Here is a 27,529-nt window from a genome sequence, read left to right on the forward strand (position 1 = left end):
TTCTAAGTGTATATTTCAGTGATTTTTAGTAAATTTAGACATTTGTTCAAATATTAAGATAATCTAATTCATAAAATTTGCAACACCCAAAAATGATTCCTCATGCTTGCTGCTTGCAGTCAGTACTCACTCCCACACCTAGCTCCAGGTAACCACTCTTCTGCTTTTTTGTCTCTAAATATTTTCTTTGTTTATAAATTTCAAAACATAGAATCATACAAAATTTAGTCTTTTTTGCCCAGTTTATTTTACTTAGCAGAATGGTTGTATGGTTCATCTATGCTGCAGTAGAAATCAGTTCTGTATTTCTGTTTTTTTGATTTACTGAATAGTATTTCATGGAATCAAAGCACCACATTTTGTTTATCTGTTCACTAGTTGATGGCTATTTCAACTATTACTAGTTTTTAAATATATAAATAGTGTGACAAACTTTCTATGACTATAAATTTTTTATTCCTAGCAGATACATGTTGATACCTAGCAGTAGAATTAATAGTTGTACAAGTATATTCTTATCAAGAAAGTGCCAAACTGCTTTCCAAAGTGGCAGTACTATTTTATATATCCACTGAATCCTCACCAACACTTTCTATTGTCAATTTCTTTATCAAAGTTATTTCAGAATTTGTGCCTAGCTGTATTGTGATTTTAATTTGCATTACCCTAATGACCAATGATTTTGAAATCTTTTCATGTGCTCATTAGCCATTTATAATCTTTGGTAAAATATCTATGACGATCTTCTGCCCAATTTTTATTTGTCTTATTTGTATCCTTAGTATTGGCTTGTAATTGTTCTTATTAATGTAAAAATACTATGTTTGCACTTGTGTTTTATAGTTTTGATGTGGTGATTATTTCTATATCAACTATGACTTTTATTATATCCCTGCTTCATTTTTGAGATTCCAGTTTGATTTTTTTTTTTTTGTACAATGTGTTATCCAGTATTCTTTACATTTGTCCTTTTACATAAAGTGAGTAGTAGGGGCAAATTGGATTTCTTTTTTTTTTTGGTGGGAGCAAAGAGTGGTAGAAGACAAGAATTTATAGAATATATGCACATTAGAATATTGTGAGAAAGGAATTATGGGACAGCAAGATTAAACTTCCTGAAAAGGATTTACTATATTATAGAAATGAAATGTGTAAACAAATAACTTAGTGTTTCTTACCACATAGTAAAAAAATTAAAAATCACAGATTTTATTTTACTTTCATCTGATAGCATATGAGCAACACTTTGGCTTTTCCATGTAAACCAGCCCATTTTTATTTAGGAATGGACTTCATATGCATATATATCTCATAGATCACTGATTGCAAGATCATTGAGATGTTATTGAATTAAATCCCCCCCCAGAATTTAGTTTCAAGGTTTTTTGTAAGACATTATCATTTTTAAGAGTATTCAGAGCCAGTGTCTCAGCTCCTTTTTTTAAATCTTGGACCACTAATGATTTATTTTAAATATTTTTGTTTGCATGTATAGGGACTCAATTACGTGGATTCTTACCCATTATTTTATTACTTAGTGCTGAAAGACTAAAAAGTTGTATAAAGTTGTTTAAGTAACTTAAACATAGAATTCATTTTTGGCTTAGTTGTTAAACTTCCTACTTGCTAATGGTTCCTGCAAGCACTGTTTTCCCTGAATATATTATCTTATCTGTGGTTGGCTGGCTGTGCAGTTTGGGAATTGTTTCTATCACCTGTGCTTTGCAATACTATTTGGTATTTACAGCACCTCCCAAATGAGTGTCTTTTTCAACTTAATTATCATCCAGCTTATCCTCTCTTCCAGTATCATTTGTGAAAATGTTAAATGAGACCAGCCATAATACCTATATCCCTAAAGCACGTTCTTCAACATTTCTTGATGCATTGCCATTTATCATTAAATTCCTTTAGCCAATTTAAATCCCAGGAAGAATGTTAATATTGAATCCAGTTTGAGCTGAATTTTAATTAAGATTTCCTGAGACATTGTGTTAAGTGATTTGCTATAATCAAAACTAGTATCTTCTCTGCTACCACTATCCTCTAATTTTCTAATTTTATCCACACAGAAGAGAATGAGTCTATCTGGCTTGAATAGTTCTCCATAAACATGTATCACCCATTTTGACTGTTTTTGCAAATTGTTTCCTTTTCCTTTGCCTTTAGGCCCTGTGTCTGTCATTCTCACACAAGTCCCAGAATCATTTCATGAAATGCTTTTCCTTCTGGCAACCACATCTGTCCACCCCCAAATACCCAATCTCAGACTTAGCTGAATTTATGCTTCCCTCTCAAATTTCCTTTTTTCCTCTCAATTATTTTGCTTCTACTTCTATGATCATTATTATTCTAATTGCAGTGGATAATAAAAATAGAAATAGAATATGCACATTATATCCTCTTAAGCATGATGGAATGTATAAAGTACTTTGTTTACTTGCGTTAGGATAGCTAACATGATCCTTTGAATGGGTCATTAATTAACACAGCATTCCTGAAATTTAATTCAAATTTCAAGGTAAATGTGTACACTCACATTATATCTAAGAAAGTGCACTAAAATGTCCAGTAGCTACCCAACAGGGTCAGCAGATGATGAACAACTACTTTATAGAGGTGAAAACTTATGAATTAGAAATAATACAAGTATATGTCAGTGAATAAGACTTTTTTCTACAACTTTATTTATTGCAATCCTGTGCGTTTTCCTCCTGTGTGTAAACTGAGGCCAGCTTTCTTTTCTTCATCTGTCAAAGGATGAAAACAGAAATTCTGTGACTCTTCGTACAATGCATATTATAAGATTTTCCATTAGAATCATTTATTCCCTCCTATTAATTATATTTATCAGGAAGTCAGGAGCCTTATTTAACATATTGAATCATAATTGCCTTAATTTTGGTTTATGAAGGTAATAATGGTAATTCCTTTTCTCATATATAATGACCCAAAATAGTCTAGACTGTTGGATACCATTTGCTCCAAAATTATTATGAATATGTGCAAATTAGCTTACAGGTGCTTATGTGGTATTATTTCAGAGACTCTGAGTTGAATTCTTTTTCTCAAGAAAAACAATGCCTGGGCTTGATATTTTAATTCTCTAATTAGATATTCTACAACTGGAGATGTATTTGTTTGCTTTTGAAAAGGTAATACTTTAAGCTTTATAAGTCCTTTAAAGTCAGTGTGAACAAGATTATAAGAATCTTTCTGAAAGCCATGTATAAATAAAAAGAATCCCATTGGATTTCCTGTTGTGGCTCAGTGGTAAAGAACCTGACTAGTATCCATGAGGATGCAGTTTCGATCCCTGAACCTGCTCAGTGGGTTAGGGATCTGGAGTTGCTGTGGCTGTGGTATAGGCCAACAGCTATAGCTCCAATTCAACCCCTAGCCTGGGAACTTCCATAAGCTGCAGGTGCAGCTCTAAAGAGAAAAGAAAAAAAAAAGGAATTTCAGGACAAGAGAGGCTCTGGGGGATAGGAAGGAAAACATTATGAGTGGGGAAAAAAATAGAGCAAAAGGAAAGATGGAAGTAATATAGGCAAACTTTACTTATTTCATATTTTGCAGGTGCATGTATTTGTTGCAAACAAGTCAGAAGATAGAGAAAAAAAGTTCTTATAGAGATGTTAGATATGCTGTTAGGGCTTTCCTCTTTTTTTCCTTTAATAAATTAAAATAGTCTTTAAGATCCAAAACTTTTATCACTCTCACAAGAAAAGGAAAAATAGCTTTTCCTGCTGTGACTGCTTCACTATCAAAACAGAACACAGTAGCCTCAATTCAAGAAAACAGGAGTGTATATGCCAAAAGTACTTTCTTTACTTTTGTTTTGTTTTGTTTTTGAAAGCAAGCTTCTTTTGTTTGGGGAAAAAAATGACACAATGGAGAAAAGTTGAGTCCAGAGAGGATTTATGTTGTGATTTTCAATTCCAGCTCACTGCAGTCGACGCAGACGAAGGGTCAAACGGGGAGATCACATATGAAATCCTGGTTGGGGCTCAGGGAGACTTCATCATCAATAAAACAACAGGGCTTATCACCATCGCTCCAGGGGTGGAATTGATAGTTGGGCGGACATATGCGCTCACCGTCCAAGCAGCGGATAATGCTCCTCCAGCAGAGAGAAGGTAATTTATATCAGAACCAATGCAGTCTTTTCATCCCTCCAGTTTAACCCCATAATTAAATTTAAGAAGCACAGCAAGCATTCTTTTATCCTATAAACATATAAATTAAATCAGAAAATCAGAGAGACCAGATTCTCAGGAGCTGCATATTCTTCTTTGGTCAAACTGTGGGGAAAGTACAATAAAATCAAGATTAAACCACAAAATAATTAACTGTGATTTTCACAATTGTGAAGGATGCATGTCTCTGGTGGGGGCGGGGGGGTGGGAACTGAGAAATATCAAAGGCATGTGTCCAGTTTATTAGTGAAAAGCAAGGTTGCTGATAGAGTTTACGTGATACCTCAGGTTTTTAAGCCCTCTCTCACTGTCTGGATAATTATTTAAAAATTAGGTATATATAATTTATCTAGAAGATCTGCCTATATATCATATACCTGTATGTAATATAATCTCATATATGAGAAACATCAAGAGAGAAAAAAAGTAAAAGAACTAACTGCATCTATCTGGTCTCCCACCTGAAATATTCCTTTTGTTGATTATGGGTTTCTTTCCAGATTTTCAGTATATATTCTAAGAAAATGTGAATGAACATTAATACATTGCTGGACCTTCCTGGCTTTTTTTCACCCTCACAATGTGTCTTAGGATTATTTTAATATACATACTGGGTAATTCCTTTAAAACTTTTTTGTTTTATCACAGCTACATAATATTCCTTCATAAATATGTAATATTGTTTAAGAAACCCACTATCGATGGACTTTTAATTTTCAGTCTTGCTTTAATTGACAGTAAAGAAATAAGTAACATTGGGAATTCCCATCATGGCTCATTGGTTAATGAATCCAACTAGGAACCATGAGGTTGCGGGTTTGATCCCTGGCCTCGTTCACTGGGTTAAGGATCTGGTGTTGCTGTGAGCTTTGGTGTAGGTCGCAGACGTGGCTCGGATCCAGCGTTGCTGTGGCTGTGGTGTAGGCTACAGCTCCAATTAGACCCCTAGCCTGGGAACCTCCATATGCCGTGGGTGCAGCCCTAGAAAATACAAAAAAAAAGAAAGAAATAAGTAACATTGAACACGTACCATCTCAAACGTGTGAGTATATCAATGGGTTAAATTCCCAGAAGTTACACCAGAGGGCATATGTGATTGTAAATTTTAGAGAGAACTGCCAAATTGTTTTCTATGGGGCTTGCAACAATTTTCAATTCTAACTCCCAGGTCTGAGGATGGCTAATTCAAACTGTCTCCCTAAATGTGTGTCATATCAAACTTCTGAATTTTTGCCAGCTTGTAAGTAAAACATAACATTTTTTTATCCACTTACTTATAAGTGAGTTTAAGTATATTTTTTTTATGTTTAAGAACCACTTATATTACTTTTCATGTGAATTTTGTGTTGATACTCTTAGCCCATTTTTCTATTGATTTCTTAAACCCAGATTATTCTGTTTTCTACTAGTGATTTTGTGGATTCCTACTATATGTTTAAATCTTTGCTGCAGTAGGAAGTATTGATCCAACAGCATTTTTTTTTTGCAACTATGCTGTCTTTCACAAAATATGTATTTGATAGATCATCTTTTTTTCCCATTAGAGATATTATATTTCTTATATCATTCATTTTCTTGTGTATTTGAATTTGAATTCTAGACTTTCTCTTCTGTTCCATTAGTTCACACAATTCTTCATGAGCTATTATCACACAATTTTAATTGTTAAGATTTTAAACTATGCTTTATAGCATGGTGGTGTTAACTTACCTCAATGCTATTTTTCCTTTAAAAATATCTCAGCCACACTTTCTGCTAATTTTTTCTTTTTTTTTTTGACTTTTGTAAGCTATTTCAGTGCGTTTTTTAAAAAATTATATTTTCATTAACACTTTAAATTTATAAGTTAATTAGTTAAGGTTAAATTATATATTTTTGATGTTGAATCTTTCTTCCCAGGAACTTTTTGTTTTTACTGAGTTTTCTTTTGTGTCATTTAGTAGGTTTTATTTCTAAAATATTTTCTTTATACATCTCCTATACATTTTTGGCTAGGATTTTTATATATTTTGTTTTTATTATAAATAGACTCCTTCTATCTCATTCTTCTAATTGGTTGACACACATATATACTACATATTATATATATGTATAAGCTACTAATCTATTTGGTTTTAACCCATTTTCTAATTTAATTCTCTTATGTTTTTAAAGGTTTCCAGTTGATTTTAATATATTTTTTTATATATTTATAAAAGTAAGAGTATATATTTATAAGTAGTGATAATTGTATATCCTTCTTTCTATTTTTTCTTTCCCTTTAATTTCATTTGCTAGAACTTCCAGTAAAAATGCTTGCCTTCTTTTTGAATTGAGTGGGAGTGCCTCCCATGTTTCCCTAGTATATTGTTTTTTGGTTAAAAAAATTATTATTTTAAGAAAGCTTTCGTCTATTCTTATTTTATTAACTTTTTAAAAATAAGAATGATCATTTATTCAAGTCAAATAAATTTCCATCATCTATAAAGACAATGATGATCTTGAGGTAATGCAAGGATGGTTGATCTTAATATAGTTCCTAAAATAAATCTATTTTTCATTCTTGATTTAAAACTCACTAGACCTTAATGTTTTAATCTTGAAATAAATGTCTAAATTATGTTTTTGGGTATTTTGTTTAGTGAAATTAGCCTGTGCTTTTCTTTTCGAGAAAGTTTTATGAAGGTTTTATATAGTCATTATGATACTTTATAAATGAAAAAAGACTTATTAAGAGACCACTTTGCTTTAATAGATGCAAAAGCTTGAAAGTATGAATGAACTGTATACTTTTTCAAGAAGATATAATTTACCAAAATTGACCTCAAAGATTAAGAATTCTTAAGAGATCAATTCAATGGAGAAAAATACTACCCCAAACTATAGCAGGGCCAGGTTACAGAGAACTGTAACAAAACCATTAACTATTAAAACCACTTTGAGAGCAGAGAAAAGGACATTGTTCCCCTTGTAGCACACCTAAATGAGAGATTTTTCTCTCCACAGCCCCCTTATCATCAATCATGGACACTTGGTGGGACCCCGTAGATTCTCATGGGTATTTCTCAACTAGTCTTTCTTTTTTCTTAATATTTTTCTTTCAATCTCATTACTTAAGAATGTACTGGAGTTCTCATCATGGCTCAGCGGAAACAAATCCAAGTAGGAACCATGAGGTTGCGGGTTTGATCCCTGGCCTCACTCAGGGAGTTAAGGATCTGGTGCTGCCGTGAGCTGTGGTGTAGGTCGCAGATGCAGCTCAGATCTGGTGTTGCTTTGGCTCTGGCATAGGCAGGAAGCTGTAGCTCCCGTTAGACCCCTGGGCTGGGAACTTCCATATGCCATGGGTGCAGCCCTGAAAAGACAGACAAACAAACAAACAAACAAACAAAATGTACTATCCAGGGGTTCCCATTGTGGCTTAGCAGGTTAAGAAATCGACATAATGTCCATAAGGATGTGGGTTTGATCCCTGGCCTTGCTCAGTGGGTAAAGGGTCTGGCATTGCCAAAAGCTGTAACATGGGTTGCAGATGTGGCTTGAATCCAGTGTGTGGCTAGGCGGCTGTGGCATAGGCTGGCAGCTGTGGCTCTGATTTGACCTCTAGCCCGTGAACTTCCATATGCCACAGGTCCGGCAGTAAAATGAAAAAAAAAAAAAAAAGTGTGCTATCCAGTTCTCTCCCCTGCAGCTATCATCTTCACATGGCATGTCTCCACCCCACTGTCTCCTCTTCTCTCTAACTTTGTCTCCCACTGTCATCTACAGACCTGAAGATCACTCTGGAAGAGTTTAGTTCTTGTTTCCTTGGCATTCACTACAATGGTATTTTGTCAAAATTCTTGGTGACTTTGATTTGAGTATGTTCCGGAATAAAAAAATTGCAGTTTCCTCAGTCTCTGCCCTGCTATAACAAAACATTGAAACAGTAGGCATTTTACAAATTTATTAAAGCCAAAGTACATTTTCAGTGAGGGCGAGAGCAGGAGGGAGAGCGCATGCATGTGCGCCCGTAAGAGTGAAAAAGAGAGCCCTCCTCATTTTACAGTTGTTTTTATATCCCCTTGCTGCAGACCTGAGTGGAGACCCAGTTTCTCCTGCGCAAGCCCCCTACACCATGTGTAAGGTCAGAGTGTTGTTTGATCTCTGTATGGGGCATATTTAATCCTCCAGTTGGTCTTGGGCAGGATGCCTTATTTGCATGGGGAACAGGTTATAAAGAGGTGGGGTGAGGAATAGGCTATATTCCTTCCCTAGTAGAGAGTGAGCAGCCCAGGCTGCTCAAGATAGGGCAAGGGGCATTACAATAAGACATGGCCAGAGGCTTTGAGGTTTAATCTCCTTGAGGGGGACTTGAAGCCTATAACTTCAATATCCAATATGTGGTATGAAGCATCTCCAAACTTGCAGTTGCTCTGACCAAAGATCCCTGAAGCCATCCTTAATGCTTATTTTCCTTTCAAATATAGTCTCCAAATACAGTTTTGAGCAATAATTTTAAGCTCCGCCCTAAAAACATATTCAGAAACCCTATTAACATCCAAGTCCAAGTCACTGTTCTCTCTAGTCTGGAAAACCCCTTCTGCTTAGAGGTATCATTACACGTTGGCTTCTACCCCCTTCAGTCTCCTCTCAATGCTGTAGCCCGAGTGATCCTGGTAACATAGAAAAACCTCTTTCCTTTGCTCAAGATCTCAAGTCCTTTCACATCTCACTCTGAGTAAAAGGCAGCATCATTAAAAAGGTCAATGAGGCCTAGCATGGTTTTTCAACTGCCACCAGCCAAATGACACTCTCTCCTGTCATCTCTTTACACTTACCTGGTCTTCTGCCGTGTTCTACCCCTCTTAGTCCACCCAGTTATCACAGTGTCCTCCTTTCTGTCCCTGAGGCTTGAAACTTGACTTTTATCTTCTTTCAGCCTGCATTGGTTCCTCTCTCAGATTCCTATGTGGCCTAATTTCCTTCAGATCTTTACCCAGTCATCACTTTGTGAAGCCCTTTCTAACAACCTATTTACAATTACATCAGCCTCTCAATATTCTTATATCTCTTTCCTGGCATTATTTAATGCACTGAACATAGCACCATGGGATATACTATATATATTTTAATTTAGAGTAGCAAGTTTTCTGTCTGCCTGCTTCTTCCTTATTAGAGTGTTAGTTCACAAGAACAATAATCATTGTTTTGATTGTCTCATTTCCTCAGAAGCCAGAACAATTCCTGAGTGCCCTAGGTTCTAAACAAGCATTTTTTTTTTTCTTTTTTTTTGCCTGCACCTGCAGCATGCAGAAGTTCCTGGGCCAGGGATTGAATCCTGGCCACAGCAAGTGACAGTGCCAGTTCCTTAACCTGCTAAGCTATAAAGGAACTCCAAAGCATCCTTTTTATTTGTTTTCCTGAGCTTTAACAAAGATCATTTTTTGGTTTTTAAATAAATAAAATAGAATAAGAGACTGCATAATGCAAAAGTCAAAATATTTAAAGTTCCTGAAACAAGGAGACAGATTTGAAATTGCTATGCTTTCCTTCATAATATACACCAATTCTATCTAACTTTGTCTCTGAAAGTTAAAAAAAATTGGTGTCTGATAATAAGATTTTATATTCTGTCCAACAAACCATTTATCACATAACTGCCTTTTTTTTTTTTTTTTTACTATATTCTGGGAATACAGAGATAAACACAGTAATGGCATTTGCAGGCCAAAAGAAAGATTATATTAAAGTGTAGAAAGTAGAAATAGAAATAATTAAATTCAACTTACTATGGTAAATTCTCAGCTTTCTAAGACATTAATTAGGGCACTGGCCAAAATGAAGGCGTATTTAGAAGGCCTAACGTGAGTTTAGAAGAACAAATAGTGGTTGACCAGGCCAAAAAAAAAAAGTATGCCACATTGTTTCCATCATTGTCTAAGAGATCTGTAATAGCTTGGTGTTTTTGATGATTACAAGTCAGTCAATATTACAAGTGTATAAACTAAGATTCTAGAAAGGATAAGAAAGTTAAGGGCCATATTATAGAAAATTTAATTTGTTTTCTTAAGAAGCTTAGTCTTTTCCAGTTAATAGAAGGAATTCTTGGAAGGGCTTTAAAATAGAAAGTCATGCAAGATGATTTTAGTTTCCATAAAAATCACTCTGGTGTCCTTACAGAAGACAGATTAAGAGGGACAAGCCTATAGGCAGAGAAATGAGGTAGAATACTGCCACTAGAATGTTGTTGCTGATGGCTTGACTTGGGCCATTATTTAGGGCACATAAAGGGAAGGAATTTCCAAAAAATAAAAAAAAAACCTCCCAGGTTTTTGTCTAAGATTACAGAGTGGTAGCAATATCAATATGGTACACATATTTATTATTTATTTATTTATTTATTTATTTATTTATTTATTTATTTATTTATTTATTTTTGGTCTTTTTGCCTTTTCTAGGGCCGTTCCCGCAGCATATGGAGTTTCCCAGGCTAGGGGTCTAATCAGAGCTGTAGCTGCCAGCCTATGCCAGAGCCACAGCAACGCAGGATCCAAGCTGCATCTGCGACCTACACCACAGCTCACAGCAACGCCAGATCCTTAACCAACTTAGCAAGACCAGGGATCAAACCTGCAACCTCATGGTTCCTAGTCAGATTTGTTAACCACTGTGCCATGACGGGAACTCCAGTACACATATTTGAGTGTAAGGGAAGAGTTTAATTTTGGATGCATTTAGTTATACTTGGCCATAGTTCATATATTCAAAAATCAAATAGATATACTTGCCTGAATGTGAGAAAATGGGCAAGGACTGCTTCTTGTGAAGAAATACATGGAATACTTTTATACAGTGAATAGGTATAGAACCTGAAATAAGAATCGAATTTTGTATGAATTTTAAACCATAGCATTATTCATGCTGGATTTTTCTGAAGGGAAGTGGAAGATGACTGATACTGTTTAATTAGAATGTGATAGGGTTAGACATTGTACAAGCTGTTGTCACACATAATTTCTAAACTTAATAACAACATCGTGACTCTTGCATGACTGAATTTATATTTACAGACCAAAAATATGAGCCTGAAAGAAAATAAAATACTTGGCTAAGTGCCCCCTTGCTCACTTTCATAAACAAGTGGTAAAACCATAACTTGAACTCAGAACACTTGGATTCTAAAATATTCTCCTCCACTTTGCATATCCATAGCATTTAATAGTTATTACTCTGGTGAAAAAGAATACTAAAATTGCTTAATAATAAGACTATCAATGCTAATTATAAGAATAATGGTGACTTTTATTTTTATTTTATTTTTTGCTTTTTAGGGCTGCACCCCTGGCATATGGAAGTTTTCAGACTAGAGGTCAAATCAGAGCTAGCTGCAGGCCTATGCCACAGCCACAGCAAAGCAGGATCCAAGCCGAGTCTGTGACCTACACTGAAGCTCACAGCAATGCCAGATCCTTAACCCACTGAGCGAGGCCAGGTATCAAACCTGCATCCTCATGGAAAGCAGCTGGGTTCATTACCACTGAGCTACAACAGAAACTCCACTATCTTTTATTTTTATCATTTAAACTTTTCTTAAAGTCCTATAATAGTTATTCATTTATTTATTTTTCACTGAAGAGAGTGTTGTGCTAAATAGATCAGGTTTAATCTGTACATGCTTCCATACTGTGGTTTGATATGTGTTTTAAACCACTTTGACTTTTAATGAATGAGATTTTAAATCCACTTCTTAGTTCCTATTTGCAAGTCATATCATTAATTTGCCTAGATAAGCTTTTGCCTACAGTAATTTGTACTCAGATTTTTTACTTGAGTAAAATTGTATTCCATTCCTGGAAACAAAGTGCCATTTTCAGAATTTGAATCCTCATGTCATTTCAGTGATACTAGGCATTTAGTTGACCTAGCCTCACTGTTTTCTTTGTAGACAGTGGTTTGGGCACTAAAAGACCACCATATAATGTTTGGTCAAACATCAAGTGGGACCTGCAGAGAGTAAAATCCATATTCCTCCATCTTACGTGCTGAGATAATGTCCTGTTCCATGTAGGAAAATGACATTTGCTATTTTCTGGAGGAATATTAATCTTTCAAATTGAGTTGATGAATGAACTGAAGAGTTGTGAGGCTTTGCTTTCAGTATTTCCTTTGAAAGGAAGATACTGTTGGAGAATTTTGAACATAAAACTATAGATTGTGATGTATTTTATGAATTGACCCAGCCAGCAACAGTGACATGTAAGCCTAATTAAATAATAACACTAAAAGCAATGGCAGTTTTCTGTCTTGTTCTTTTCAAATCATTCACTTCAATTTGTAAATTTCCATAACATTTACTCTCAAAATGAAGACAACATGAATTAACTGTTTATGTAAGTGTTATTCTGAGTAAACTAGCTAAAAATTCAGAGAGTAAGAGGAACCAGAGTCTGTAGTGGTTTTGTTTGAGGATTTTTCTTTAGTCTTTGATAAGCGTAAGAGGACAGATAAAAACCGAAAGACTAAACAATATTATGATATTTTGAGATAGGATTCACTTGGTGTCCGTAGTTCTCCTTTTACTTAATTGAAATATTTAAGTAAATATTTAATCTTAACATGAATAAAAAGTACTGCTAAATATTTATGAAAATGTAGAGAATAAAATACAGTCCCTACTCCCAAATATAAGAAAAATTATGATAAAACAGTTGATGCATAGCATGGCATCTTTTTTTGATTGTCAAGTTCTTTTCTTGGAACTGAAGGCTATATCTAACCAACACAAGATTAAATTACCCATTCTCAAAATTATTTTTCCATCGTGATACATATTTTAAAAATTACTTCACATGATACATTTGACATTAATAAAAAAAATGATGGAAGTATTCATTTTAACAAAAACGTTGAGTTTCCACAATTTCTGTCCTTCTGGGAGGCACTGGGTATATCACACAAAATGAAATCTTTGCCATCATAGCATTATGTAGAGGCACAGGTAAATCTGGACCTAGAGCAGTAGATAATTACAAGGGCAGGTGAACATGGACAGGAAACATAGTGAGATATCCTAGCAGAGGGAGCAATAAAAGCAAAGACACAGAGACGTGGCAAAGAATTGTGTGTTGTAAGAAATGCTTAAAATCTATCAACCTATTCCCATTGTCAAGATGAAGTTTAAATCAGTAAGTATAGCGCAAAAGTCCCCAAATGATCTAACCCTTGCTCATTTCTCTGGTCTCAACTCCTACCATTTCCCTATTTATACCCTTCTCCTGAGTTGTACAAAAGATATAGTTTTCTTGTATATTGCTCTCTGAATTTGCACATGTATTTTTCCCTGTCTGTAATGCCCCGTGGTTTTTACACCTAAGTATATCTTGTCCCTGTAACTCCCCTGAGAAGTTTCTCTGATATTTTATGTTAGTTTCAAATGTGAAATTTTTGCTTCTGTGGATTCCTATATGCACTTCTAAATAGTAAAATAGAAGCTGTGAACACTGACTGTAAATAGTTTTTCTAGCACAGTGTTGGGAGACAAAGGAGAAAGATAATGTCTTTGTTTCAAGTCTACTAGTGAAAGCAATACAAATGCCTAGAACCTTAATCTTAGAAATGAAGTAGAAAATAGACACCTTATAGCATATGTGGACACATTTCAAAAAAAATTACTATACAGATTGCACAATCCTCTAAATGTCAAAAACATCATCTCAATACTATTGGATACTATTGTCATAGCCCAAAAACTTGACTTTTTAAATTGTTAAAATTTATACCGTTGCAAAAGTTAAAACTTCTTAGGTCTATCTTTACAACCTATTCTTTATTCTTTATTTTGCTATTAAAAACAAAGTACTATGGATTAAATTTCATTCATGATATAAATAATTAAAATTAATCATGATATTATAACCTGAGCCCAAGTTTTGAAATGTCTGATTTCCTGTAAGATAACATTCTTCATTGCAAATCAAAGTTGTTTTATACTCACACACAGAAACACACAAAAACAGATAACTAAAAAAAATCTCCCTTTACTTCCCAAATGTGTAGGATGTGGGGTGAAAGGGCAGGCAGATTTTGAAATCAAAAGTCTTGCCTTTTAGTTTATCTGCCATTGGTAATTAACTTTATAACCTTGATTCTGTCACTTAATTTTTCTGATTTTCTAATATTCTTTTGCAAAATGAGAGTTAAACTAGATGGTTTCTAAGTCTTTTAAAATCATGAGATATCTGAGAAATTACATCACCTCTCTTGTTCTACTTTGACTTCATCACCAAAGGAGAAATAAAAAAAAATTATGATTATTATGTTTAGAAATAGAGATTTATCTACATCATACTGGATATATTACAGAAATAAAATTTGAATTATGCAGATTCACAGTTTTATGCATTTAAGACTAGCTATAAAATGTAAATACAAAATGTTCACATAGAATGTTATTATTTATCTTATGAGTATCCTGTTTTTATTATGTGCATAACTGATGCTGTTGAATTACTGCTATTTATTACAGCATTAATGACATCATTTTATTGGTAATGCTATTGGTATTCAGTTTTAGGAAAGCTAACTCTGACACTATTCTGACATCAGGGATAAAAAGGCGATGGCATTTTAAAAGGCAGTAATCCTCAAGAAGGTTGGTACTTATTTAAACACATTGTAGGGAAGTGCCAGGATGTTAAAGATGAAAAATGCAAGATCTTGGAATATAATCTTCCTCGAACAGCTCTAAGATGCAAGTCAAAGGGAAAGGAGACATGATTAGCAATGCTACCATTTGACTTACCCCAGAAAGAAGCAAAGGAAGCAAAGGCATAAGGGCAGAGGAAGGATATGGTCATTTGTTTGCTCTCTTCTGCTTTGGGGAAGAGAGTCCTTTTTGCTTTGCATTTTACTTTTTGACAAATACACAAGCTTCTTCTGAGTTAGAGGTCCTTATTGTAGTGTTGTGGTTGTAAACAGTTTAGCCCTCTAAAATGGGAAAATAGTCAAAGGCGGAAGATATAAGGAAATATACAAAGTATAATAAGTTTAGTATATATACTTTCAAGAACAGACACACTCATTCTGGTAAAGATTTTTATAATGTGTTCCATACCAGTAAGCTGAAGCTCTAAAGAATATTCAAAAGCAGGCAAGGCCTAGCTTTTAGAAAGGAAACTGAATTTGGAGTATAGGTGTGTTCTAGGTTAAAAAAAGGTAATCCGTGAGGGACTCTCTGGCCTCCAGGGTTATTAAGGAGCATTTTAGGTCAGTCTCTAGAGGAATACCCTGGGCTTCTAACTTTAGCAGATGAGTCTACATGTCATACTTCCCATGAACTTCTGGGAGAGGTCTTCTAAATCAAGTGTAGAAGGATCCGTGGAAGTGTAGTGTATCTATGGAAAATGTAGATTTTCTGTCTCACACCAAAAGATTCTAACCCAGTGTGTCAGAACCATAACACTACAACACTCTACTCTGGAAAGGGAAGATGTGCTACCACTGTGCCTGTAGGTTTTAGCCTAGAAGAGTGAAAAGATACAATTAAAATGTCTAAAACATTTTAAAGAATGTGAATAAGGTAAAGTGAGTATGATAAATATGAGCTTATTTATTCCATTCCATAGAATAGAATAAGAAGCCTTATTTTGAACAGTTATCAATAATAACTGATACATAACATGCTTTTCTATATATATATATATATACATATATACACACACACACATCCATACACATGTGCACACACATACATGTATATGTGTGTGTGTATATATATATATATATATATATATATATAAAATCTTACTTAATCCTTATGCTAATCTTAGACATTATTATTACTCTTACTTATCAGATGAAAACAGTGAAACTGAGAGAAGTGACATGCCCAAGATCACATGTGGTAGCATCAAAATTCTAACACCGGAGTGTATGGTTACAAGCCCTGTGCTCAACATCAGTCAGCTGGGGTTATAACCAATACCATATAGGGTAAATGGTGTAGAAGTTATTGTGCATAGAGAATGCTCTGGCAGCAAAAAGGAAGAGTTTTTTTTAAATGTTTAAAAAACGTGATAGACAGCAGATACTAGAACAACCCCGGCTTATGAAGGGTAATGTCTGCAGTAGTGCATATCTAGGGACTGCTGGTGGAATCAGCTCTCCACCTGGGAGGGTAATAGGCCCTCCTCATATTGACAATTACTCTGTTCCCACAATAGGAGAATTGGGACCCTTCACACTTGATTTGTCACTTCCTGATATTTTACTTTTCACTGTGTTTTTCTTTTTCTTTTTGCATCTAGCCATTATAATACCTATAGGTTAAGCTTAATATCTCTAAGTTTAGAAGGAACATTTCTTCATCCATTTTAACCTACTTGAAACATCTTACCCTTAAAACCCAAGTTGTAAAAATAAATATTTTGAGAAGAAAAGCCATTATAATTTCATTATTGGCAAATTTTAATCATGAGATAAAATCAGAGAAAGAATGAAGGTAGATATTTTAGCTGATTATGAAGTCTAAGAGATTTTCACTTAAAATGAGATTACTTTGGAACAACATTGAGTTAAATTTAAGTATGACTTTTTTTAAGTCACTGCAGCTTTTTAGAGGTGCTTATTACTTTACAGGTATCTAGTCTACTGAGAATATGTTCAGAAACTAGTTGGACTTAGGTATATTATAGCGTGACAAACTAAAATGACATTTTCAGTGCCTATGATCTATATTCCTCTTAAAAGTTTTAAAATACAGTATTATAATAATCTCAGAAAAATATTTCTGGTGATCATGTCTTTTAGGTGAAGCAGTTTATACAAAGAGCTTTGGCCTTCTTTAAGAAAATTCAAACCGCCAAGTAGAAATTGTTAATAAATGTGTTTTGAATAAAAAGGCATGGTTTTATTAAAATACATTTAAAATATACAACTCGGGCAGCAACAGTATGTTGTTCAAGACAGAAGGCTAATTTAGTAATTCCCAGGTATCACCAACCTATTTTAGCCAATGTTTCTTCTGTACAAACCTTGAACAACTTGCTTCTTTACCTTCTGCTGTGTAAAGAAATTTCAGGCCTTAAATATTGCAAAAGAAGGTGATTATGTCCATGCTAATGTTTTTGTCCTTATGATAATAGAATGCCTTCTTATCCCTCAAAAAAAAAAAAAAAGTCAGTCTAAGGCTTAAATCTAATTTCTAAACTTTCATATTATACTCTTTAAAGATTTAAAAGCAGGTTTGGTTTGTTTGCAACTATTTTACCCAATAATTACTTTATGACTCTGACTTTTGACATGCATTTCATTAAGCCGTTGATGTCAGCAATTAAACCAGTAAAACACAGCCCATATTTTGTTTTGTGTGTTATTGTAATTAATACTCCCTCTACTGGTCTAATAGGAAGAGAGCCCCAAGCACAGCTCAGATTACCAGATTATAGAATATATACATATTTTTTACTAATAGGGAAGCATTACAAAATAAAGGAAGAAATCAAGACAAGTTAATTTATTAGCTTTATTTTACAACTATTCCATTTTAATTCACGTTATTAATCTAAGGAAAATTGGTACCTGAGGCATTTTTTTTCTTTTACTAAGATAGCTTCATAAAAACATTATCTTTTGGTAGTAGCTTTTATTTTTCCACCCTTTCATTCTGAATTATTTTATCATTTTATATAAAAATTCAGAATTTCCCCTCCTGTAAACCCAACAACAGAATACCAAATGCAGTCTGTCATGAAACGTGATGTAAATTTTTACCCATCTTGTTTTCTTCTCTTTCTCTGCAGGCACTCCATCTGCACTGTGTACATTGAAGTGCTTCCTCCAAATAATCAAAGCCCGCCCCGCTTCCCACAGCTGATGTATAGCCTTGAAATCAGTGAAGCCATGAGGATTGGTGCTGTTTTATTAAATCTACAGGTATGCTCCTTAATGTGTGTATTAAGTTCTAGCAGCAACCTTGAAGCTAATGGGTTTATATCTGTGCGTGGGGGGCGTAAACCTCACATGTCTGCTTACACGCTAATGAATGAAAATTCCATCTGGAAAGGAAGCCCAGGATAATATGGATGGAGAGCTTCCACAGCTAATCTATTCTATTGATTGCCACTACTGAAGAATGCATGCTAGCTGGCAGGGATTAGCTGCAATCATTACAAGAGAGAATGAAGGGATTGGAAACATGCACGTGAATATTTTGCACTTTGCATCCAAAGAGTCTGCAGCTGACTATGATTTTCTGTCTTGGATTCCTTTGCCCTAGCAGGATTTATTTTTGCTGCAGTGTTGTACAGAGAAAATAACTTTAGATTCACCAGCTGATAGTACGCATTCTAATTCTGAGGCAGACAACTTCATTCTGTGGCCATGGGCAAGTCTTATAATTGCTGTGCCTTGGTTTATTTGTTTAGATGAAGAGGGTAGGTTTAGGTGATTATTTCCCTTGGAGCTCCTGATTCATGGGCATATGAATTACTTGCAGAACAATAAGTTGATTTTCACTATTTATATTATTCCTAACTAAAACACATTTGGCCAGAAAATGCTATATTTTCAACTGAATCTACAGTCTCAAGTTGGGCTACAGTAGCATTGATAATAACTGTCACTTGCTGTAAAAATCGTAGGGACTATAACATGACATATTTTACCTATGAATGTTCAGAGGACAGAGAATGTATCTTCTCCTGGTGTTACATGGGAATGACAGGAAGTGTTGACATGAGAATTCAGGAAGCTGGCCTTGAAGGTTAGGAGAGATTTTAATGTGATGATTTAGGAAAATTGATCTACCATCCAATAGGGTGACATGAGGCATAGCTACATCTTATTCAAATCCCATTTAAATATAGATACCCTCTCACTTAAACTCTGATCATATAAAAGTGAAGCTTCCATAGAATGTTTACACTGGAAAGAATGCAATTATGAAACATACCCACCTTAATATCCAGATGTGGAGAGTGACCCTCATAGAAAATAAATGAGGCCTACATATTTTTTTTTTATTTAATTCTCATTATTTCCAAAACAAGGCTCATTCCATTATATCCCACCTATCTGATGTGGTCAAAAATTTGGTTGGTGCCATCAGCTACTTCTCTTTGCCTCTGCCCTGATATTTATTTTGTTGCTTTTCTCCAGGTTAAGAAAGAATTTGCCTTTGTTGTTGTTTTACTATTAAAACACAAGAAACGAAATTATGTAAAAGTATACATATTAGTAATAAGGACATTTGAGATATTTTAATGAAAAAAAAAATTAAAAAAAAACCCTCTACAGCTTCTTTTGGAGGGAGACAGCATCTAGTTAAATTATGAAAATGATAAAGTATGAAAAAACAAATATTAATTACATTTATGTTATAATGAAAATCCCTCTTTACATAGATTGGAATTTATTTATTTAAACAAGAAGAAAAGAAAAATAAATCTTAAATTTGTGAGATCCTGGCCAAGAAATTTTACCTGTTTTACATTTAAATGTTTCTTAAGAATGTGCTTTGTATAATTTAACTTTCTATGAGTAAGATATAATTTTACTTCTAAGATGGCTCAGGTTTCATTTCAGTAAATCCCAGACATATCTGGGAACGACATTCTAGGAGAATAATTCTACCTGTGAGTTAAAGATGAAAAGGAGTTGGCCTTTTTCATATCTCAAATTTATCTAGCACAAAAGCTGAGAAAATACTTGAAATGACATTTCTATTCACCCTTTGTGCTTCTGGTAGAAGCAAAAGAAAGGGTGCCAATTGCAGTGGCAGTCTCTATTAGAAGGAACTAGGATGACACCATCAAGGCATTTTTCATAGGCCACCAAGCATACGCTTTTGCTCATGATCAGCTGAGATTCAATTTAAACTAGTGACCTAAAAGTTGAAAAGCTTCCATCAAATTACTCTTCCAAAGACTTCTAATAACAGAATGCATTAGAGGTACTTCTGGCTACATCCTCATCTGTTTCGCACCTGGCACTACCCACTACCAACTCACAGCTCAATTTAGAAAGACAGGATTTTGTGGGGAAATATATTTTCAGGGGTAACAGCAGACTGATGTCAAAATAATCTATTTTGACTGAGATCAGAGTGGTTTCTTTTCAGATGACAATCCTCGTTTATCTCCCCTCACCCTGCTCTTCATTTTTTTTTTTTTAATTTTAAGTATTTACCTTTCATTCTATCAAAAATCTGTTTTGCAGGGCTGCGGTATTGATGGCATTTGGTAGAGAGAAATGCTACCCAGAGCTCTCCTTTTTCAAATTTTCTATGCTGATCAGGGTTAGTATTAGGTGGAGATTTTTCTTCCAGAATTGGTCAGATCTTGCTCTATAAAGTGCTCCTTTGAGGTAATTCTCAGCTGCCAGTGAAGCCCATAGACAGGTGTGCTGGAGCCAGAGTGCACATGGGATCATAAGAGCAAATTCTGTGCATCTCTCCCCAACTCCCTTTTGAGTTACGTCATATTGCTTGCTTGAAATTGGCCATGGTGGGTGTATTTATATCCCAGAAATTAGCAAATGCAACAAATCAGTACCCCTAGTCCAGAGCCAGTTGTTTAACTTTTACCATCACACCACTAGATTTGGAGCCAATTTCCTCAAAGACTTTAATCATTAAAATGGATCGACTCCAACAGCTTCCCTCCCTCTGAAATTTTGATCTACTTTCATCACTTTAAAGATGAGCCAGTGCTACCAACGAGGACTCTATATTATATTCAAATACGATAAATCTCAGCTTTTATTTTAACTCTCACAAGAGCATTATCTCCTTCCAAATTATCTTAAAATGTATGCCTCACATTCTCGTTGACTGTTTGACTCACCCCTCTTAGCATTAGCATAATCCTCCTTTCCTACACATGGAATCATCTTGTATCATCACCATCATTCTCATCTACATATGCTAATAATAGTTATATAATAACACTTATGTGAAACTTAGGCAGGAACTATTTAAGTTCTTCACTTAATTGCTTCAGTGAGGACAGCTAGGTTTATTTTATGCATGCATCCTCAAGCTAAAAATTTCAACAATTTATAACCGACAAGTTTATTTTCCTACTCACACTGGATGTCCATCATGGATCCATTCCAATTCTGTTCTTCATCATTTTCACTTCAGTTCAGAATGGCAAGATAGCCTCTGTCTGGGGCAGTGTCGTTCTTCTGTCAAGAGTGAAAAGACAGGCAAAAAAAGTCGTATGCTCGTGCTTTTCCCAGAAGAGACACGGGAACTTTCTGCCCATATTTCACTCACCAAACCAAGTCACAAGACTGCTAATGGGTTAATTATGTGGAGATGTATAATCCTTCTACTGGAGGCAGATACTATTCACATTGTTAAGTCTCACGTCAAGAGCTATGAGTTTTTTTGGTATAGTCTTCACTTTCCATGTTATTATAGATAGCAGTTTTGCTAAATTATTAATTACTGCCTAACAAGATTTCCCATCCTTCTTGCAACCAGTAACGGTTTACTCACAGACCTCCTCTCTGTTGATGTCACAGCTGTTTAGTCTTTTGGTATTTTTTTATGGCACCCTCCATTTTTAAGTACCAAATTGTGAATCAGTTAAGAGAGCCAGTCTTTTGTTGCCAAATTTCACACCCTACACCCATCACTAGTTGGCAGTGACTGTTATATTCAGTTTTCACTCCATAACTCAGATTGATGAAACAACCTCTGTCTAAAATTAACTGATCTCTTGACTGAGGACAATGAAAAACAAAACAAAATACAATACAATAAAAAACAAATCCTAGTTATTTGCTGTTATCCAGAAGTGATGCAAGTAATATTTTCCCATATATTTTCCTGCCATTGGCCAAAGAAATTCACATGGATACTTTTGAGTTAATAAGTCAAGAATGTGTAATCTTCACATAAACAAATGATTCTATAAGTTCATGGCAAAATTCAGTGAGGCAGGGATGTCATTTTCTCTCCAAAGGGACTGCCAATATTTTCAAAATATTTACTTTGAACACTAAAATATGTATAAGCAAGTATACTTTAACACACATATTTCACCATTTAATTCTTATAAAAACCCAATGCAACTGGATCTATTACTATGATGATCATAGTTTTGCAAATTGTGAAACTGAGCCACAAAATGTAGATGGCTGTTTTTCTAATCTCGCTATGCTGAGAAGTTGTAAAGAAAGGACAAAATTCTAAGCATGTGGCTTACCCATATTCTCACCCGCTATGCCTGTGCACATAGAGTATCCTGGCAAGTCCTCCATCTTTTGTCCTTTATCTACTCAAGCTGTTGGAGATTAGGTACTGTTTCCACACTGAGGCCGCTTTATAGTTTGGCTGATAACCATTCTTCAACACTCAAAAGTTCCCACCTATTAATCACCCTCAGCCCAACCCCAACTGCAAAGTACTGCCTATTTCACTTTCTGGACAAAGAGAAAATACACATGCTCCTTAAAAACAGCTTATCGATAACAGTCTTTCTGAAATAGTTGATTGGTACATATTTCATACAGTCCATTCTTAAAGGAAGGAGGTTACAACTTAATTGTCAGAACACCAAATCCTATGCACATCTATTGCTTAAAATAACAAAAACATTAAAAAAATTATTTGGTTCAGTAGAATTTGATAAATCTGTGTGTTTTATAAGTTCTCTTAACTAGAATTATTAATTGTCCTTAACTCTACCATAATAGGTCTCAATAATTTATTTGACTTAATTTCTAATATTTGCTTATCAATTGTGATACATTATTCAAAGTCAGCTACCTTAACCTGCTCAAAAAATTGTATCTCTTCAACATATGCATAATGCATCATTTCATTTGGTCTTGTTGGGGTGGAAGAAATTTTCTTTCTAGTTTCTTCTGGCTGGCCTGAGAATTAAATTGACATGAGACAGATTAACAGGATAAAATTGAACAAAAATTTAATAACACTTATACATGGGAAAAACTCAAGAAAATCAAGGAGTCCCCCAAATGGCTGAAACCCTCATCTTAAATATCATCTTCAGCTGAAGACAAAAAAAAACAGATGGCTGGGGTCTTGCTTTGAGACTAAACCATGAGTCTAAGAGGAAGAAAGCAGTTCACAGGTAGATGAAAAAGATCAACTATTGGATAAACATATTGTTTGCTGTGCTCTGCAGAAATAATGGGACGCAGGAATTTTAACAAACAGAATTTGCTAGGTTCCTTCCTATCTACACACTTAATTCAAACTATAGCTATCTATGGTGGTAGCTCCCTTACCTATCTTTTGGGCAGTTGTGGGGAGGTCAAAAGTTCTTCCTAAGTTTTTTGAGCCTTGGAAATAATCAGCCTGAATTAATGGTCATGCCCTAGAGACATACTCTGGGGTGACAAAGTTTTCTCCCTTAAAGCCATCACCCTGGCCCTAATAACTAGGCCAATATTATTAGATATGATTATCTTTGTTATCTGGCAAATGAGGAAACTGCAATTCAGAAACAGCAAGGTTTGTAAGCCAGAGTAGTTTTATTTCATTTTGTTTTACCCTTTGAATCCTAAATCAGGATTCCTTCCACTTTATCATAATATTTTTATTTATTTATTTATTTATTTATTTATTTATTTTATTTTTAAATTTTTTATTTACTCACTGAATTTATCACATTTATAGTTTACAATGATCATCACAACCCAATTTTACAGCATTTCCATCCCAAACACTCAGTGCCTCCCCCCACCCCCTGAACTGTTTATTTGGAAACCATAAGTTTTTCCCAAAGTCTGAGTCAGTATCTGTTCTGCAAAGAAGTTCACTGTGTCCTTTTTTCAGATTCCACATATCAGTGAAAGCATTTGATGTTGGTGTCTCATTGTATGACTGACTTCACTTAGCATGATAATTTCCAGGTCCATCCATGTTGCTAAAAATGCTGGTATTTCATTCCTTTTAATGGCTGAGTAATATTCCATTGTGTATATGTAACACACCTTCTTGATCTGCTCCTCTGTCCAATGGACATTTAGGTTGTTTCCATGTCTTGGCTATTGAAAAGTGTGTTGCAATGAACATCGGAGTACATGTGTCTTTGCAAGTTATGGTTTTCTCTGGATAGATGCCTAGGAGTGGGATTGCTGGATCAAATGGTAGTTGTATTTTTAGTTTTCTGAGGAATCTCCATACTGTTTTCCACAGTGGTTGCACCAATTTACCATCCCACCAACAGTGTACTAGGGTTCCTTTTTCTCCACACCCTCTCCAGCACTTATTGTTTGTAGACTTTTGGATGATGGCCATTCTGGCTGGTGTAAGGTGGTACCTCATAGTGGTTTTGATTTGCATTCCTCTAATAATGAGTGATGTTGAACATCTTTTCCTGTGTTTTTTGGCCATCCATATGTCTTCTCTGGAGAACTGTATGTTTAGATATTCTGCTCATTTTTTGATGGGGTTGTTTGTTTTTTTGGTATTGAGTGGTAGGAGGTGTTTATAAATTTTGGAGATGAATCCCTTGTCAGTCGATTCATTTGCAAAGATTTTCTCCCATTCTGTGGGTTGTCTTTTTGTGTTGTTTAGGGTTTCCTTTGCTGCACAGAAACTTTTAAGTTTACTTAGGTCCCAGTTGTTTATTTTTGCTTTTACTGTCATTACTCCAAGAGGTGGATCTGAGAAGATGTTGCTGAAGTTTATGTCGGAGAGTGTTTGGCCTATGTTTTCCTCTAAGAGTTTTATAGTATCTGGTCTTATATCTAGGTCTTTAGTCCATTTTGAGTTTATTTTTGTTTGTGGTGTTAGGGAGTGTTCTAATTTCATTCTTTTCCATGTGGCTATCCAGTTTTCCCAGCACCACTTATAGAATAGGCAGTCCTTTCTCCATTGTATATTCTTGCCTCCTTTGTCATAGATTAGTTAGCTGTAGGTGCTTGGGTTTAAATTTTGGCTTTCTATCCTGTTCCACTGATCTATATTTCTGTCTTTGTGTCAGTACCATATGGTTTTGATGACTGTAGCTTTGTAGTATAGTCTGAAGTCAGGGAGCCTGATCCCTCCAATTCCATTTTTCTTTCTCAGGATGTCTTTGGCTATTCTGGGTCTTTTGTGCTTCCAAACAAACTTTAAAATATTTTGTTCAAGTTCTGTGAAAAATGTCCTTGGTAATTGATAGGGATTGCATTGAATCTGTAGATTGCCTTGGGTAGCATAGTCATTTTGATAATATTAACTCTTCCAATCCAAGAGCATGGTATGTCTTTCCATCTATTTGTGTCATCTTTGATTTCTTTCATCAGTGTCTTATAGTTTTCAGAGTACAGGTGTTTTGTCTCTTTAGGTAGTTGTACTCCTAGATATTTTATTCTTTTGAATGCAATAGTAAACGAAATTGCTTCCCTAATTTCTCTTTCTTTTTCTTTTTTCTTTTTTTTGTCTTTTTGCCATTTCTTGGGCTGCTCCCGCATCATATGGAGCTTCCCAGGCTAGGGGTCTAGTCAGAGCTGTAGCTGCCAGCCTATGCCAGAGTCACAGCAACGCAGGATCCAAGCCACATCTGCGACCTACACCACAGCTCACGGCAATGCCAGGTCGTTAACCCACTGAGCAAGGGCAGGGGTCGAACCTGCAACCTCATGGTTCCTAGTCGGATTCATTAACCACTGCGCCACGACGGGAACTCCTAATTTCTCTTTCTGATCTTCCATTGTTAGTATATAGAAATGCCATTGATTTCTGTGTATTAATTTTGTATCCTGTGACTTTGCCAAATTCATAGATGAGCTCTAACAGTTTTCTGGTAGAGTCTTTAGGATTCTCTAGGTATAATATCATGTCATCTGCAAATAGTGATAGTTTTACTTCTTCCTTTCCAATTTGGATTCCTTTTATTTCTTTTACTTTTCTGATTGCCATGGCTAGGACTTCCAAAACTGTTGAAGAGTAGTGGCGAGAGCAGACATCCTTGTGTTGCTCCTGATCTCAGCTTTTTACCATTGAGAATGATGTTAGCTGTGGGTTTGTCATAGATGGCCTTTATTATGTTGAGGTAGGTTCCCTTCCCTCCATGCCCTCTTTCTGAAGGGTTTTTATCAGAAATGGGTGTTGGATTTTGTCAAAGCCTTTTTCTGCATCTTTGAGAGGATCATATGTTAATGTGGTGTATCACACTGATTGATTTGTGGATATTGAAGAATCCTTGCATCCCTGGGATAAATCCCACTTGATCATGATGTACAATCCTTTTAATGTATTGTTGGATGTGGTTTGCTAGTATTTTGTTGAGGATTTTTGCATCTATGTTCATCAGTGAAATTGGCCTGTAGTTTTCTTTTTTTGTGTGTGATATCTTTGTCTGGTTTTGGTATCAGGGTATAGGTGGCTTCATAGAATGAGTTTGGGAGTGTCCCTTCCTCTGCAATATATTGGAATAGTTTCAGAAGGATAGGTGTTAGCTCTTCTCTAAATGTTTGATAGAATTCACCTGTGAAGCCATCTGGTCCTAGACTTTTGTTTGCTGGAAGGTTTTCAATCACAGTTTCAATTTCAGTACTTGTGATTGGTCTGTTCGTCTTTTCTATTTCATCTTGTTTTAATCTTGGAAGAGTGTACTTTTCTAGGAATTTGTCCATTTCTTCTAGGTCGTCCATTTTATTGGCACATAGTTTGCATATAGTAGTCTCTTACGATCCTTTGTATTCTGTGATATCTGTTGTTACTTCTCCTTTTTCACTTCTAATTTTATTGATTTGGGTCCTCTCTCTTTTTTCTTGAGAAGTCTGGCTAAGGGTTTATCAATTTTGTTGATCTTTTCAAAGAACCAGCTTTTTGTCTCATTGATCTTTTCTATGGTTTTTTTCATTTATATTTCATTGATTTCTGCTCTGATCTTTATGATTTCTTTCCTTCTACTAACTTTAGGTCTTGTCTGTTCTCTCTCTAGCTGCTTTAGATGTAAAGTTAGTTTAGGCTATATAAAGACTACTACACTTAATTTTTTCCCGACTTTTTGGTGAGTGGATATGTTTTATATCACTATTAGATCTGTGTTTTCCAAAGGTTAATTTTGTGGTGTTATATGAGGGTAATAGATACTAAAAGTTGTGGGAAGATATGATTTAATGCAATGGTCTTGAGAAGAAGTAATTAAAAGAAAAATAATTGACTGTTGTTATCCTCTCTAACAGAGAGGATGTAGAACAGAATATAGATTACAACCTAGATAAAGCACGGTCAAGTAAATAAATAAATAAATAAATACCCAGATTCTACCTCAAAGATTCCTGGTTCTTGGTGGAATATTCTCCAAGAAACTAGGTAAGAGATATACCAGAAGTTTTGGAAAACTTTACCATAGAAGTAGATGAGGATAAAATTTTTGATGCTCTATTGTTTGATAATT

General features: G+C 35.0%; 1 protein-coding gene across 7 annotated transcripts in view; it reads left to right on the plus strand.

Annotated features, from left to right (window-relative positions):
* The window catches only part of PCDH15 (protocadherin related 15), a 734,454-nt gene that overhangs the window by 449,287 nt on the left and 257,638 nt on the right, over window positions 1-27,529 (plus strand). For all 7 annotated transcript variants that reach the window (XM_047760762.1, XM_047760764.1, XM_047760769.1 and 4 more), the window contains 2 exons: window positions 3,946-4,139; window positions 17,960-18,092. In XM_047760762.1, the coding sequence (XP_047616718.1) occupies window positions 3,946-4,139; window positions 17,960-18,092 (327 nt within the window). The remainder of the gene's footprint in view (window positions 1-3,945; window positions 4,140-17,959; window positions 18,093-27,529) is intronic.

This window comes from Phacochoerus africanus, chromosome 15 (genome assembly GCF_016906955.1).
Source record: "Phacochoerus africanus isolate WHEZ1 chromosome 15, ROS_Pafr_v1, whole genome shotgun sequence".
NCBI classification, from domain to species: Eukaryota; Metazoa; Chordata; class Mammalia; order Artiodactyla; family Suidae; genus Phacochoerus; species Phacochoerus africanus.